General features: G+C 48.7%; 1 protein-coding gene across 2 annotated transcripts in view; it reads left to right on the top strand.

Annotated features, from left to right (window-relative positions):
- The first annotated feature begins 250 nt into the window (after positions 1-250).
- DIP2A (disco interacting protein 2 homolog A) overlaps positions 251-17,548 on the top strand; it is a 92,134-nt gene continuing 74,836 nt past the window's right edge. For both annotated transcript variants that reach the window (XR_009519203.1, XM_060010182.1), the window contains exons 1-2: positions 251-561; positions 16,304-16,375. Coding sequence is in view for 1 of the 2 variants with exons in the window: in XM_060010182.1 (XP_059866165.1) it covers positions 471-561; positions 16,304-16,375 (163 nt within the window). In the remaining variant the exon portion in view is untranslated. The remainder of the gene's footprint in view (positions 562-16,303; positions 16,376-17,548) is intronic.

Raw genomic sequence — 17,548 nt, 5'->3', positions numbered from 1 at the left:
GCGATCCAAACCCTCGGCGCAGAGCCTCTCGGGAGTGACGCTCTCCCTGCTCTCCCAATGGGAGCCCGGAGCGGCCTCGCCGCGTCCTCGCGGCCAATGGGAGCGAGCCTCTGGTGTTGCTGGGCGGGCCCGGCCTCCCAACTGGCAGGCGACTCGCCGCGTTACCCGTCTTGCCCTTACCGCCGCGCACGCGCGCTCCGTACAGGGTCGGCCGGGCGGTCGGGGGCGCGCGGGGCGGTGGCGGCGCCAGAGGAGCCGTCCGCGCTCGTGCCCGCGCCTCTGTGGAGCTGCCGGGGCCGCGCCCCTGCCCGCCGCCTGCGATCCCCGCGGGCGGATGCGGGTCGCCGGGCAGAGGGGAGCGACGTAGCCGCCGCCAGTGCCGCCGCCTCGGCTCGGCGCGGCCCGACCCCGACCCAGACCCCGACCCCGCCCGGGTCGAGCCGGCCGACCGGCCGTCCTTCGGCGGGGCCATGGCCGAGCGCGGGTGCCCGCTGGAGGCGGTGCCGTTACCCGCCGAGGTGCGGGAGAGCCTGGCCGAGCTGGAGCTGGAGCTGTCGGAAGGTGAGCGGCCCGGCGCCTGGGACCCCCGCCCGGCCCTCCTCCCAGACCCCCGACCGACCCTCCGCGGGCCCGGGACCCCCGCCCGGCCCTCACGCCCGAACCCCGACCCCCGTCAGGCTTCCGGCGCCCGGCGGGTGGCCGCGCTTTGGGTGGTTGGGCCTGAGGCGCGGGAACCTGGACGGGGATGACCGTTCTGTCCGAGCGGGCTGTCCGAGCGGGCTGTCCCAGCCGAGGGCTGCGGGTCAGCGCCCTGGCAGCCGCGCCGGCTGCAGCCCCGCGTGCCTCGGTTTCCTCCTCTGAGACGGGGTGGTCGCAGCACCTGCCTCTCGGCGCCCGTATGAGCCTAATGCCTTAGCAGGTGTAAAGCACTGAACACTTCGAAGGAGGTTGTTAGCCCCTTTTAGGGAACTTTTAAAAATTTAAAAAGCATATTCAATAAGTGGTTGGTTGTTTAAAATAGACTGAGTGATTAGGCCTCAGAGGCGTGGGTGGTGTTACCCCTTCGTCTGTTACCCCAAGGCTCGTGTCCTGAACTCCGCGTGGCTGTCGGCGCACAGAGTTAGTTCTTGTCCGGGATCAGGGAGGCCTCGTAGCCGTTGAAGAGAAGCAACTAAAGGCTTAACTGTTCTTGACACTTAAATGCGTTTTCAACTGTCAGCAGTCATTTACTCCATAGTCTGAACCCAGTTCAAGCTTTGCTCCGGTTGGGGTAGTGACTTGTTACCACTGTCTAATAAATATGCCCCGGACTGTAGTGACTGCTGACCAGCCTTCGGGAGGTAGGTGCCGTCGTTATCTTTGTTTTACAGATAATACAGCATTTACATGCAACCGCTTTGAATTCAACATCCAAATTTTTAAACGTTCTGTGACATGTGGCATTTTTTTTTTTTTAATGGAAGTGCAATTGGAAAAGGGTGGATTTGAGAATTCTTGGTGATTAGGTGCTCCTGGAAAATCTGAAAAACTCAGATTAGGAACGGTTCTGACAGTAACTACTGTCCTGAGTTTGTCATAGTTCTTCATCGAGGGAAAAATCATATAGATGCCGTTTAGATTTTACACAATTTCAAATATGTTTTTGCAGATTGTTCTTAATTTCTTCCCCAGTGTATTAGTTATTTCCTCAATTCCTTGTTGTTCTGTGGTTGGATGTTGAAGGTCTTTCTAGGAGTTGACAGATAAGATTGAGAGCTTCATGACTTGTGTGACAGAACACACATAAAGACAAGTACTTCAACGAAAGAAATGCTTCTCTATTGAATCCTTTTATGCTGCTGTCATTTTAGACACATGTAGAGGATGTACAGTTGGGTGAAGGGTACAAGATTACGCATAGGTGGATAGGAGCCTGGAAGCGTAGCTTAAGCTGAGGAAGGAGAAGACAGTGTTGAGGGGAAGGGACAGCAGAGTGCGGTGCAGCCACGGAGGCAGGAGCCCCGGCCTCTGTCCCACGCCCACACCGGTGAGGTTTATTTACGTAATTAAAGGAAGGTGTTATTAATGAAGCACACTCCTAAAGCAACCGAAGTTCATGTCATTGTCATTATCATTTTTATATTTTCATCAAGTAGAAGTAGAAAGTGGGTCTCCCTTTGCCCTGCGTGCTGTCTCTCCCCCCGCCCCCCGCCCCCCACCGTTTGAGAGCAACTTCTAAGTTAGAATAAAGTCAAGTCGGAATAGGGTGCCTTCATGGCACTCACATTTGTCTGAATGAGGAGTTGCTTAAAACTTCGAGATGACATCGTACGAGGCAGGTTGGAGGGAGGAGGGAGCTTAACCCAGACAAAACGCTGCCCACATGGAGACGGGGGTCATACCTGGAGAAGCCTTCACGATGTCCCCTCAGCCCGTACCCGGCCTTGACTAGGAGAAAATACACCCCTGCCTTTATTCATAACTCGCACGTGGCCTTGTTCTCCAGCATCCTCACTGGATTCTCACTGACTGTTGAAATTGGGGTTCACCCTCAGGGATGGTTCTTGTCTTTGGAGGCACTCATTTCTCCCCATAGAGCAGGTCTGTGGACTTTCTCATTCCAGAGGGAAACAGGCACAGCCGTGCTCTTGCGCCCTAGCTTTCCTGGCTGCTTTGCCCGTCCTGACTCAGGGGTCTTCTTCAGATGAAGTTGAGGGTGACGGGTGGAGGTACACAGAGCCTCACTCTTCTTAGAAGCCCCCCCACCCCGTGAACATACTCAGAAGAATTCACGTATGTGGCTCCTCAAAGCGGATCAGAATGTCTGTGCATGAAAATGAGGTTATTAGAGGTATAATCTTGATTTTTTTTTAAAGAATTAATTCCCAAACACTTACACTTTGCCTATTACTGTCTGAAATTACCTTCGATTTGCCTCACAACTAATTTTGGTGCCGAACAGTGTCTTGGGGCTGTTGCTGCTGAACTGCTTTAAACGAGGATGACGGGGTGAACAGGCGGAGCACAGGGGATCTCTAGGGCAGCGCGACTGTTCTGTACAATACAGTAATGGTAGATACAAGTCATTCCACGTTTGTCAAAGCCCAGAGATTGTACAACACGAAGAGTGCGCCCTAATGTTAGCTGCGGACTTCAGTTATAATAACGTATCAATTTTATTCATCAGTTAGAACGTATGTACCACAGTAATACAAGATGTAAACAGTAGGGGATGTGTGGGAAATCTCTGTTGTTTCAAATAAATTTTTTGTAAACCTGAAAAAAAAAAAACCCACAAAAAACCAAGGGTGATGGTGTGAAGTTTGTTCTTTGTTTTAGTTGCCTGCAGAGGTTTAGAGAGGAAATTCCTGCACAATAGGTTACATTTATCCCACTCCTGTTTTTTCATTCTGGTTAATAGGTCTATTCTGTAGCTTTAACTTTAGTCTGTTTCTTGTTTTCATGCAGTTTGATAGTGCAGGGGCTCCAGCCTGGATGGAGTCGACCAGAAAGGGGGAAAGTTCCATTTGTGGATGTAGAGGAAGGGACTTCTTTTCACAAAAAGCGTTTTTCCTCATTAAATGTCTTTAATTTCTAAAATTTGTGATATATTGATAATTCTCTAGTTTTCAAAATGACAGCCCGACATTGCCTTCACATCGATAAACATTTGTTGTGCTTCCTGAATATTCTGTGGTATACTAAAGTTCTCATGTCCAAATTCCATTCATCTGTCAAAGCCCAGCCCAAGTGTCTTATGTGACCCTTTCCTGATCCTCTCTGATGAGGCTCCTTTCTCAGAATTCTCATCACCCCGCCCCCTCTTTTGGAGTTCTTGCCACCTTTTGTTTTTTGCATTTGTTATTTATATATATTCATTCATTCAGTAATTATTGTGTACCTGCTGGGTGCTAGGTAATGTTTTGGCTGTAGTGGTCAGGTTTAGCGTTGTTTCTCCATTGATCATAAGGCTTTGTACAATGTTGTATTAAAATAGGAACGTAGATACACATTGCAGAGAAATGAAACAATTTAAAGGAAATGTAGGCTGGAGTGAGCATCCCTCCTACCTCTGGCATCTTCCCAGATGTGGCCCGTGGTATCCATTTCTTGTGTTTTCTTCTAGAAATAATCTGCCCGTGGTTCCCATACAGTGGTTCACACACCTCCCGGGCTCCCTAAGACCGTTGCTGGGGGCCTATGAGGGAAAACTGTCTTTTTATAATAATACTAAGACGTCATTTCTGTTTTCCATGTTTGTACTGATGGTGCAGGAGCAGTGATGGATAAAACTACCGGTGCCTTGGCAGAAACTGTGAGGCAAGGGCCCCAAATCACACTGATCAGTGCATTCTTCACCACCTCCCCACTTGCAGTAGAAACAGTGCCACTTTGACTTAGACATATCCTTTCTTGCTGAAGCAGTAACAGTTAACTTTCTTAAATCTCAACCCTGAGTACTTGTTCTAGTCTCCTCGTGAGGAATGGGAGGTGCACGTAAAGCACGTCTGCCACACTGAGAGGTCCAGAGTCTGTGAACGGCTCTGTTGTGCAGTTTGAGCTGCAGAACAAATGGGCCACGTTTGTTGTGGAGCGTGATTTTTACTTGAAAAAGTGAGTGACAGACAAGCTACAGTTAAAAATATAAAAATTTAAAGCTTCTGTCTGCTACCATGAGCTTGACAGCCTCTCAGTACTTAAAGACTTATTTTGACGGGATCAGTGGCAATATTAATGAATGTGAGTTATTGATATTATTTAGTGAAATGTGTCAACGTTAGGAAGAGCTGCGTAATTCTGTGAACCAGCATTTTCCAAATGAACAGTGTATCATGTTACAGATTTGTGCATGGGTAAGAGATCCATTCAAAGATATACCAGTAGATTGCAACGAAAAGTTGCAGTACGAAAAGTTCATTGACAAGGTTTTAGATTCTACATTGCAGCTGTCATTTAAGAAACTACCACTTGCCTAGTTTTGGTGTGGTATAAAGCAGAATGTCCACAGTGATCTGAAAAGGCTACTGAAATACTCCTCCCTTTTCTAACCCATGTGTGTGTGAGGCTTTGCTTCATAGACTTCACAGACAGGATTTGCTTCATAGACTTCAACCCACATATCCTGCAGCCAGCTGAATGCTGAAGCAGATATGAGAATCCACTTGTCTTCTAAGAAGCCAGATATTAAGGACGCATGTAAAAGTAAAACAATACCTGTACTCACTAAATGCTTTGGAAATCTATTATTTTTTTAATTTAAAATATTACTTATGTTAACATGGTAGGTTTGTTATAAAATTTTTTAAATTAAATGTTAAAAATTGCATAGTTTTAATTGCTAATATGGTAAACATTGATAACTCACAAAGAAACAACAGCTCTTTGGGGTCCTCAATCATTTTTAAGAGTGTGAAGGGTTCTTGAGGGCAACACCTTTGAGAACCACCAGACCACGTAACACTAACAGGGCTTTTAAGGAGATACCTAGATGTCAACATCTAAAACGCATCTCATTTTTCGTCCCCTGGTACTCGGGTTCGCCATTCCAGATGCTTTACTATCTCCCCACTTGGAGAGTCAGTGCCTTTAACCTCCTGTTTGGCACAGTTTGCAATTTCTGCGGAGGATGAACTGGAATAGGGAGAACCAATGAGAGGTATTTTTCTTTTACTTTGTGTAACATTTTTTTAGCTGTTGCCTGGTATAATGTGATTTCTGTTTATATTTTTAAGGGAAATCAGATGTTTCAATTTATAAAACATACGTTTGAAAATCTTTAAAAATTGTACTTACTGACTAGCTGCTTGTACATCCATCCCACTTTACGCAAAATCCATCATCATGATTCAGGTGTATTCCCTTTAGAATGTTTTTCTTTCTATAGCAAATCATCCTAGTGCAGTTGTCTTTTTAAAGAATATTGATTTATAAATTTTTAAAAGAATATAAATACTAGGATTTCCATTAATATCGTAAAACTTTGCACATGCTGTTCATTGCCAGCTCTCTGTACGTGTTGAATTCCTTCCTTCGTTTTCAGACTTAAGTTTAAACTTCACTTTCTCTTTGAAGCTCTGCCTTCCTCTGAGAACAGCCCGCTCAAAGTTAGGTGCCTGCTCTTTTTGTCCCTGTAGCACTTACTGTGTCATTCTTACAGGATTTATCCAGTTCTGTGTTTATTGTTTGTTTGGCTTTTCTTTGCCACTTCATAGGGAGCAATTCCAGAGGAAGTTTGATCTGCCCATCGTCATGTCCTCAGCGCCTAGCACATTTTAGGCGTTTTACTGAGCGCTTGCTGAATTAATAGAAGAGTGACCCACGCATGGTGCTTATTCTCAGTTTTAAATCAAGAATCCTCCGTAATTGGCTTGAATACTTAGCTTTTTGATAATAGTTTCTCAGATTCAGTGAAGCCCTGGGAGGACTGACCTGAGCCTCGGGGAGCCATTGAACCAGGATGTGGTCTTTGTTGCTCTGAACTCCTAGGAGGAAAAGCGGCTGAGATGAGTGCGCTGGGAGTCTGGCCCCGCCGCGTGGAGCTCCAAGACTCCAGTCTAATCCGGCGCTGCAGTGGCCGTGATCCCCCTGGGCCCTCCCTGCTGGGGTCCGGGTCCACACTGACCACAACTGAGGTCACGACTCCTGCCGCAGGAGTACAGCAGCTGCTGCATGCCTGAGAAGCTGTGACTCCCAATAGGGACCTTGGCTCAAGGACCCCACGTGGCCTGAAACTTTCCTAGGGCTGCCTGGAGTCTAGGACTTTTCCTGCCCCACCCGCCTGCCTTTCTTCTTCCTTCTGCAGTCACACCCGACAGCTCGCCAGCCTCCTCCGGGGCCCTCCCCATTTTCCCACCTAAATCTCTTCACGTCTGATCCTGTCATGATGTGTGCTTCTTGGAGGACCTGAAGTGCCTACCCACGGGTCATGGGTTTAGACCCGTGTTGGGAGGGCTGGTTTATTTGGTGTTCTGGTTTACGTGTGCGTCTCCCTGGTCGATGGTCTGCCCTTCGCGGTGGTACCCGGCACGTAGCTGGTGGTCATCGTGCACTGAACTGACGTATTTGCTCTTCTCAGGACTCTCTTGGCCGCGGCCAGCTCTGGCTTAGTTGGCCATCGTGACGCTTCACCAGAGCAGGGGCCGAGCCCACCTTGCTCTCCTCGGTGTCCCAGGCACCAGAGCCGCCGACGTATCGGCCATGGCCATTGACCTGTTACACTTCCAGGCTCTGTCGTAAAGAAAGGTGCCATTTGCCCTGTCCATTTGCCTTCTGTTAACACCTGGCAGACAAAGGGAGGTTGGGCCCTTGCGGAGGCAGCCTTAGACTGGGTCAGGAGGAGCCGTCCCTGTGGCCGCGGAGGGAGCAGTCGCGGCTGGCGGGCTGGCTGGGCCGGGGCCGCAGAGGAGGGAGCCTGCCGAGTCACGGCGCGAGGCGCAGGCCCTGGGAGACGGGCCAGGAAGGCAGCCCGGGCCGGCCGGGCGGGTGTGCTGGGCCCTGGGCTTCTGCGCCAAGTGCGCTGAGGAGCCGCTGGAGCTCTTGCTGCTCTGACCGCTGGTGCCCTTAAAGACTCCCTGGCTGCTGGGAGGAGGGAGAGTGAGCCCGAGGCCAGCTGCAGGGCAGGCGCTGCGGCAGCACGTGCTCGGATGCAGGGCAGCGGCTACAGGGCTGAAACGCGGCTGGATCGGAGGCGGGTCCGGAGCAGGACTGAGGGCATCGCTGTCGCTGTTGCTGGAGGGTGGCCAGGAGTCAGGACTGAGCGCCATGATTTGCTGCGTGTGCCCCGTGAGATGGGAGGGGCCGGGGAGGGCCGGGCTGAGGGAAAGCGTGGCTGCTCCTCCATTCGCAGAAGAGCTCGCGCGAACACACGGGCCGTGACTCGTGTGCGAGGTGGCCGCGTGGGGGTGTTACAGGACGGAAATTTCTACCCTCACAGACGTGCGTCCTCAGTGGGGGGCGCAGACGGCCAGAAGAATAAAAACATACGCAACATTAGATTTCGATAAGTGCGTTGAGAGAAACCGGGAGGGAAGAGGGACGGGGAGGAAACGCTTGTAGACTTGGGGCGGGGGGGGGGGGCTGCAGTTCTCCCCAGGGTGGGCAAGGGAGGCCTCCCCGAGGAGGGCCTTTGAATCCAGGGAGAAACTGCATTGCTGGGAGGTTTGTTTGCGGGGAGGGCTCTGCAGGTGGGGAGGCCCCAGGGCAGGTGAGGACTGTCCCGTGTGTGTGTGTGTGTGTGTGTGTGTGTGTGTGTGTGTGTGTGTGTGTGTGTGTAGCAGAGGGGGACGAGCAGCGGCTGGAGGAGATTCCCCAGGGCCCCTTGTGCCTCCGCAGTATCAGTGTTTATCCGGGGGGTGGGGCTCCGTGGAGGAGGGCCGTGGTCTGGCAGGTGCCTCATGCCGGGTCTCTGTCCCGGCAGTGAACTGGTTGCCTAGGATGAAGCTGAAGGCAGAGAGTGGCGTGGTGAGCGAGGTGGGGACCCCAGCCAGTCTGCTCCATCGTTCCGCTGTGTTGGGATGACATGGAGGGGCGCGCCTGCTACCCTGTGCAGTAAATGCTTCCCGCGTGACACACGGGCCAGGACGCGGGATGGAGACGTGAGGGTCCTGTCTCCCCCTCGGCAGTCGCAGCACCTGGGGGAGAGCGACCGCCGTCCTGCTCGGCACTGGCCAGTCTGGCCAGGCCCTTTCCTCGGCTGGCGGGCAGGAAGGAGCGGGTGTGTCGGGGCACAGTGCTCTTCTGGGGACAGCCGCCTGGCGCAGGCCTCAGCCCAGGCGTGTGGGTCTGAGTCGTGCACTCGTGGCAGCCTCTGTGGTCATTCAGTTCCCTGCCCTCCTTTGACCTTCAGCCTCGCAAAGTGAGATCAATATACATTCAGGACTTAGAGTCTGAAAAGAGACCAGGGCGGGGGCACTGCTCTGCTGGGGTGAAGAGTCCTCGCGGAGCGGGGCCTGGGGGTGGAGTCCCTGCCTGCCGATGCGGCCCGCACCCCCATGGGGCGTCCCCGCAGGTGTCATCGTCGGGCTCCAGGGTGAGTGCTCCGTCGTCTTAGTTGGAAAGACCCAGAGACTTGTAATTTTGAAGACACATCTCTCTTTCATCTTTTAACTGACATGATATACACCATTTAATATAAAATGAACGCCTACAAAGCATTTGGTCACTCTGCTATGACACGGCCGAGGAAAGGGGGGGAAGGAAGCAGGGTGGTGGGAGTGGGAAACGTACTGCTGGCACGTCCTTAAGACAGACTCTTCCTGGAGCATTTTGTTTGCAGTGAGCTGCTTCTGAGTGAGACCAGCATAACCCTTGTGGATCGGTCTGTATACCCGTAAGTTATCCAGCATTTCTGGTGTTGTGCTTCTGTATTAAAATGACTAGGAAGTTAGGTACTATTTGGCAAAGAAAAACCTCTGTGGTCAGGGAAGGAAACCCTAAACATTGTTACCTCTGTCATTTGTTGATGAAGAATCTTTTGGAGTGATGCCCCCCAAGGGCTCCCTTCCCACTTTTCACACAGGAGATGAATGGCCTGTGTTTTGAGAGTTCCTGCATTCTTGGGGCAGCACTTCAAGTAATCGCCGGGGTACAGTGATCACGCAGGGGTTTCCATTCAGACTTGGCTTTGTGTCATTCAGCCGTAAGGAAAGAATAGAAATCCTGTTCCTTCAGTCTACACTGACTATTCGTGATTTAAGACTACCATTTTGGAAACAGAGAAGGAACTTTTATTCCCTTTCAGACTTCACAAATTTTCTACAGGGTCTTTGGTAAAGAACCTTTAAACTGAGTATCTGAAACGTCAAAAGCTATGCTTATGCTTGTTGAGAAGAGGCAACTCAAAAGAGCATGTCCTAGTAAGTTCCTCCATAACTCATGGGTTTGTGTCCTTAGGTTACCTCTAAAGATGAAGGAGGCTAAGCTGTTTTCAGGAAACAGCTAGGAAACACTAAAACTAGGATCGTTTTGAAATGAAGGTCATAGAAATGTCATAGAAATAGAGATTCTCATCTCATCGTCAGATAGTCTTGGTGCTATGGACTGAACTGTGCCCCCCAAATTCATATGTCGAAGCCCTAACCCCCAGTGTGACTATATTCCTTTAAGGAGGTGATTAAGGTTAAATGAGGTGCTAAGGGTGGGTCCCCAATCCCCTAGGAGCCGTGTCCTCATAAGAGAGAGAGAGAGAGACACGCACACACAGAGGAAAGACTACGTGATGACCCGGGTGGGCGGTTGTCTGCACACGAAGAGAGAGGCCGCGGGAGGGACCAGCCCTGCTGCGACACGTGGATCTCAGACGTCCAGCCTCCAGAACCGTTGTTTAGACCACCCAGCCTGTGGCATTTTGGTATAGCGGCCCGAGCAGACTAAGACCCTCGGCGTGTCATCCTGTCCTTCAGCAACCTTCAGCAGACTGAGTAGAAAGGCTCATGACCTAGCGGGGCTGACAGACGCGTGAACTGGCAGTGCGGTGAAGTGTGCGGGCCCAGTCGGTGCTAAAAGGGGAGTGACCGTCAGGGCTGGGCAAGCAGGAAATAGAGTTTCCTCCAGCTTTGTTTTGAAGGCACGTGTGAGGAGGGTGGAGCAGAAGAGCACGGAAGGACGTGCTGGACAGAGGAGGGTGAGCCAGAGCTGAGTGAGCTGGGGGTCCAGACAGTGTCCCCCGGCCAGTGGTGGGAGAGCAGGCTGGAAGGACGGGGCTCCTCACGGGAGGATTTATGCATGCCAGAGAGGAATTCGGACCGGACTCTGGAGTCTAGACCAGTGTTGGAACAAACTCACATGCGGCCTGCAGCCAGGTGGGTGTTGTGGATGTGAGGTGACAGGCACAGTAGAACCTTCTGTGGTGGTGGAAATGTTTTGTGCTGTCCGGTGTGGTAGCCACTGGCTACTTGTGGCATTAAACACTTGAAATGTGGCTGGTGGGCCTGGGGGACTAAATAGTCATTTAATTTACTTTTAATTAATGAAAATTTAAATAGCCACATATGGCTAGTGGCTGTTGTATTGGACAACACAGCAAAGTGTGTGGTCTGCTAAAGGCATTGTATTAAAAAAGAAGAATGCCATCAACGTATACCTTATGCAGTCTTCTACCCCAGCTCTCAACAGTGGGAGAAGATTAAAATGAGTGTGTGCGTTCAAGAACCCACAAAATCTTGAAAAGAGAGATGGCCAATTTTCTGTTTTTGAAAAAGGGCTAAGGGAGTGGTTACCCTTGGGTGCTTTATTTTAAGCAGGTCTTCCTTAATAAATGATGGAGCTGGTGGGGTTTTAAGGTATTAAGCAGCAATTGAAATATTCCTGTGTGATCTCTGTCTGTCTCTCTTTACTCCTCTCTCTCTCTCTCAGATTTAGAATGATTTTTCTGGTGGCATGTAGAGAGTGGTTTGGATGAGTGTGACATTGGGATAAGAAACGTTAAAGAGCATGTTGCCGTGCTCCAGGGCAGGAGACCGTGCTGACCTGGCTGGAGGCTGAGCCAGTGGGCTGGGGAGAGTGCTCTGAAATAGAAGCAGCAGCCTTGGTGTGAAGAGGGGCACGTCGGAGGATGACCCCTCATTGGGGGGCTCTAGGATGACTCCCGAGTTTCTGAAATGAATGCCGGGGAGATGATGGGTCTCTTCACTGAAGATGTGGGACACGGGAAGAACACGTCTGCTTCATACCTGTTGAGCGTGAGGCACCTCTGGGAGATCTGAGGGATGGTGTCCAGGGAGCATTTGGGTGTGTAGGACAGGCACTTTTAGAAAGGGCTAGTCTGGAAGTAGAAATTTGGAAGTCATTGGTACAACAATTGCCCCGTCTGGAGAACTGAAAAATTCAAAGAAGGCCTAGGATAAACCCTCGAGGGACTCAAGCCCCAGAGGGAAAGGCAGAGCGAGGAGTCCACAGAGGAGACTGAAGAAGGAAGACACCACAGCAGGAGCAGAGCAGGGGTTGGGCCTCTGTGCACGGAGGCCGGAGAGGGTCTCTAGCCAGGGAGCATTTACTTGGGGTGGAGGATTTTCTAGGTCAATACGCATGACCAGTCATCAGGTGAAGATGACTCTCCTTCCCCAGATGTCACGGAAATGGTAGCAGTTTTAAAAATTGAAAGGAAATTGACAGCAGTCTAGATTCTGGAAAGTCAGAAAGGTCGGTCGGCACAGTGAGCAAGGTCGGGGCGGGAGCGGGGAGGCAGGGCTGAGGCGGGGAAGCCTCTGTGCTGGGGAGGAGAGGGTGCCTTTCTCAGGGGTTTCCGGAGTCCGCCACGCCACTGCATTGGGAGGAAGGGGTGCCCAGAGGGCAGGCCCGCCGCTGCCTCAGCAGCACAGTTTCTCACTCACATTCCTCAAAAGAGTTCGCTCGAGTGGAAGCTGTGCAGCTGAAAAGTTGGGAAACCCTGGAGGGGATGATATTTAAGTTCTCCTTTCAGCTGCAAGAGTGTTCTGCGTTCTGGTCATGAGCATCCAGTGTGAATCATACCATAGTGTCGTCTTATCTCACCAAGGGATGTTTAAAAGCAACCTGCACGTGGCTTTTTATAGGGGCTTTATTCATAATTGCCCAAACTTGGAAGCAACCTGCACGTGGCTTTTTATAGGGGCTTTATTCATAATTGCCCAAACTTGGAAGCAACCAAGATGGATGTCCTTCAGTAGTTGAATGGATAAATAAACTCTTACATTGAGACAATGGAATATTATTTAGCACTAAAAAGAAATGAGTTATCAAGCCAAGAAAAGGCACAGAACAATCTCAAATGCACGTTACTCAGTGAAAGAAATCAATCTGAAAAGGCTACTGATTCCAACTATTCTGGAAAACTATGGAGACAGTAAAAAAGGTCAGTGGTTGCCAGGGGTTCAGGGGTTCAGGGGGTGGGGAGAGGGATGAATAGGCAGAGCACAGAGGATTTTTAGGGCAGTGAAATACTCTGTATGGTAGCGTAATGATAGATACATGTCATTATACGGTGGTCCAAGCCCACGGAATGTATGACAGCAAGAGTGAACCATATGGGCTTTGGGTGATGATGACATGTCAGCGTAGCTCGTCGTCTGTGACAAATGCACCACTCTGGTGGCAGATGTTGATATTGGGGGAGGCTGTGCATGTGGTGGGCAGGGGATGGATGGGAACTCTCTGTGCCTTGCCCTCAATTTTGCTTGTGACCCTTAAACTGCTCTAAAAAAAATAAAATAAAGCAAAAGAGAGAAGGAAAAAAAAAAACCTGGAAAATAAATCTACAAGCCCAGATGGTTTCACTGACAAAATTTATCAAACATTTAAAAAAGAAATAACACCAATTTCACATAGTCTCTCTCACGTATATTTTAACTTTTAATTTCGGAATAATTTTAATCTCATAAGAAATTGCAAAAATAGTACATAGAATTCATTCAGTTTCCCACAATAACATCTTATATAGCCATAGTACATTATCAAACCATATTCCATATATTCTTAATTATAAAAGATTATATGATTATTGTGTTAAAAGATTTAACGAGTTCAAAAGTGCATGAAGTAAAAAGCGAAATCTAACACCCACCCCAAGCCAAATAAATAAATCACTTCCTAGGGGTAACCACTGCTAATAATTTGTTGGGTACCCCTCCAGACATTTTGTGCACATACAGAAATATATACCTACATGCATGTGAATATAGTTTTATTTTTTAATTTTTATCAGAATTACATCATTTCATATGTACATTGTTTTTCAGCTTGCTGTTTTTACTCAGTAGGCTATCATGGATCCCGTGTAATCCCGTGATACCCACCCCTTCCCCGCCCCCTCAAGTACCAGAGTATTTTTTAGGACTCACAGTATCCTGTAGTAGTGAGGTATGGCATCACATTCACTTCTTCCTGCTTGTTTTCATGGACAGTTTTCTCACATACTTTGCTGTTACATGTAATGTGCACCGCCTGTCCTCGTTCCCGTGACCTTAAGGAGCTACTGAGTGCCTTCGAGAATAGGTCTTTAGAAATTGTGTTGCTGAGGTAGAGACATGATGATAGCATTCGGGGTTTTGCCTTTATAATCCAAAGTGGATTTGGTTTGTGGCCGTGGAGGTCAACCCGAGCCACACATCGTGCCCCTGCCTGGAGCATTTGTGAGAGCAGCTGCCCACAGGCCACCAGAGAGGCACCTTCTGCAGATGGCCTGGTGTGTTTCCAAAATCGCCCTGGGGCCGGGGTGCCCACGCAGGGGAGACCTCCACTGTGTCTGGGATTCCCTCTGGCTGGTGGTCAGGGTCATCCCGGTTCTGTGCAGCAGACTGAGGAGCTTGCTCTGCTGTTGGTCTCTCTCTAGCGTTTACCGAAACTGGGGTCAGAAATCTTGGATGTGAGTCCCTTTATGTGAGTTCATTAGTTTTGCCCTGGAGTCTGTTTTGGATTCCATTTTGCTGTCTGTGGCTGGAAGCTTTGCATTCAGAGGTGTGTCAGGTTGGTGTCTACATTGGATATTTGAAAATATGCTAACTGGTTACACGCGAAAATGTGTCGCGGGTTATATTCAGTTGGTTTGGACACCTTTCAGGATATCATGAGCACCAAACTGGGAGTTAGCACGTTTCCTTTCTGAATGCTCTTGGTACCTTCACCATGTAAGCGTTCATTTGAAACGGGAACATGAGAAGAGACAGTTTCTAGAAAATGAGTACTTAATTTTAAAATATTCTGAGATTGGAATTGACATATACGCACTACCATATATGAAGTAGATAACTAATAAGAAACTACCGTATACCACAGGGAACCTTATTCAATACTCTGTAATGACCTATATGGAAATAGAATCTAAAAAAGAGTGGATATACGTATATGTGTAACTGATTCTCTTTGCTGTACAGCAGAAACTAACACAGCATTGTAAATAACTGTCCTCCAATAAAAATTAATTTTAAAAAAATTGAAAAAAAATCCTGCAAAATCCAATGCTCTGCTTTAAATGAGGATTTATCTGTTTTAGTTTAGTGTTGCAATATTGTTTTCATTTAAATTTGTCTTAATTACATATTTTCATATGTTCTGGAGGAAACAAATTTTTTAGTAGATATTGTTTAAAAAAAACACATGTGCTTTAAATTTGTTCACAAGTTGAAACTCAGTAAGCAAAATCATACAATCATATCCTGGATCCAGTCAGGGTCTGTGAGTGTCCAGTGAGTGTAAGACAAGGACAGTGCAGCCCACGGGCCACTGCAGTCAGCAGTGGATTAGGTGTGCTCATTACATCACAGATTGGGTGATGATAAAGACGAAGTGCTTAGTGAAGAATTGACAACAGAGTGAGATTTATTATATGATGTCATTCAGGTAGAGTAAAGATACACGGACACAAGGCAGGATATGTTCTGCAGAACGTATTCAAATTAAAAGGCCCACAAGGCAGTAGAATAGTTTTGTGTGGGGTTGGTGGGGGGTCAGGTGCAGACCAAGGCCGAGTCAAAGGGTGTCGGTGGCAACCGGGAGCGGCTCTGTGGGCGCCCGACTGGGTGCACAGTCCTCAAAGCGGAGGCTCTGTGCAGTGGTCTCACCACTTTGCCTGTTTGTTTGGGGTGGGTGGGCGGGGGGCAGGGGCAGCAGGGGCGCGGAGTGGGTGCCAGGAGGGCTTGCAGAGCACTGGAAGATTTCTGTTGAAGACCACTCACCCAAAGTGCAAGGTACTCGTGGACACTGTGATACATGCTTCTGGTCGAAATAAAGTCTCCCAGACATGCTGGATCTGCCCTGAGCGCTCCAAGTTATCCAGGAAACCAGCTGCTGTGCTTAGACTGAGAAGTGTTTCCCTGCAGACACATTTCCTGCCCTGTTTCTGGGTAGGTTAATTCATTTTTAGGCCGTTCTTCTTTAGGTCCTATTCCCCGAGTGCTGGCCCAGGGACACCCCGTGGCCTGCGAGGGTTGGTTTCCTGTGGGTCCCTTACACCAGTACTTCCGCAGCTTGAACCTGCACAAGTCACCTGGGGATCTTGGTAAAATGCAGATGCAGATTCTGTCGGTCTGGGGCGTGGCCTCGGAGTCTCTGCAGTTTTGACTCTTGTCCAGAATGTCCTGTGACGGGAATGATTCGGCATGTAGCCTTCTGAGTCTGGCTTCTGTCACTCAGCAATATGCGTGTAAGATCCACCCAGATTGTTGTCTGTCGATAGCTTGTTCCTTTTTACTGCTGATTAGCATTCCACTGTGGATGCATCGTGCTTTCTTTATCCAATCACCAGTTGAAGGACCTAAGTGTTTCCAGTTTTTCCATTATGAATGAATTTTTAATTAAAAAATTTTGGGAACTTCAGAAGAAATGTGATTCTATTTTTCCATTGTTGTTTTAGGGGACATCACTCAAAAAGGATATGAAAAGAAAAGGGGAAAGCTGCTTGCACGATATGTACCACTCGCTCAAGGTAAGGTCAGCACGCGTCTCGTAAAACCGATTTAAAATTTGATTTTAGAGCTTGACATTGGTAGTTTCATATTTTATTGAGAAGGTCTGGGCAAATGGCGTGTCTACTATAAGATTATAAGATCCAAAGGCATAGAGTATAATTTATATCTCTGGTTTGGTGTAGATTTCATCCCCAAATAGGATTTCTTTTATTTTTATGATCATAGACCATGATTATTTTTATGGTTTTAGTAAGGAACGTTTCCTTACTTAGGTTTGGAACAAATATTATAAAGATGTCAGTTCTTCCCACCTTAGATTGATCTGTAGCGTGCACATTCAGTGTTTCAACAGAGTTGTTGGGGGTGGAATTTAACAAGCTAATTTTAAAATTTATATACAAGTTTGGGACTTCCCTGGCAGGCCGGTGGTTAAGACTCTGCCCTTCCACTCCAGGGGGCGCGGGTTCGATCCCTGGTCAGGGAACTAAGACCCCATGTGCCGTATGCGGCACAGCCAAAAAAAAAGAAAGGTTTATAAAAAAAAATGTATATACAAGTTTAAAGGGCCAAGGGATTCAAAATATGATAAGAAAGAAGAATGAGGTGGGAGGATTTGCTGATGAGGGTACGAAGAGTTAATATCAAGCCGTCGTCATTAAGACAGCCTGGTTTGGCACAAGGGAAGACGGCTAGAATGCAGAGCAGATCATGGGCCCAGACAGACATGCACCGCTGTGGAGACCAGGCTTACGGTGGAGGTGGTGTTGCCGCTCCCGGTGCTGGCACAGTTCCTTAGGACACGGAAACCAGATATTAAGGGCCTAAATGAGAAAGGCAAAAATTATAGCACCTTTGGAAGATCACACAGGAAAACTGTCACCATCTCTAAATAGGAGGGATTTCTCAAGTCCCTAAAGGTACCAATAAGCAGCAACTGTAAAGGAAAAAATTGGTAAATCGGGGTGTGTTAAAGTTGAGAATTTTATTCTATCACAAGTCCCCATGAAGAGACTAAAGACAAGCCACAGCGTGGGAGGAGATAATCCCAGCACAAATAACAGGAAAAGGACTAGTTTTCCGAGCCTGCAAGGCAGCAGCGTCAGCAGAGCCCTTTGCGATAGTGGGAATGGTCTGTAGCTCCACTGTCTGGTACACTGACCAGTTGCCACGTGTGGCCCCTGAGCAGCTGA

Source organism: Delphinus delphis, chromosome 4 (assembly GCF_949987515.2).
Source record: "Delphinus delphis chromosome 4, mDelDel1.2, whole genome shotgun sequence".
Taxonomy (NCBI): Eukaryota; Metazoa; Chordata; class Mammalia; order Artiodactyla; family Delphinidae; genus Delphinus; species Delphinus delphis.
The sequence above is the reverse complement of the archived record's forward strand: the minus strand, read 5'-3'. Positions and strand labels throughout refer to the sequence as shown.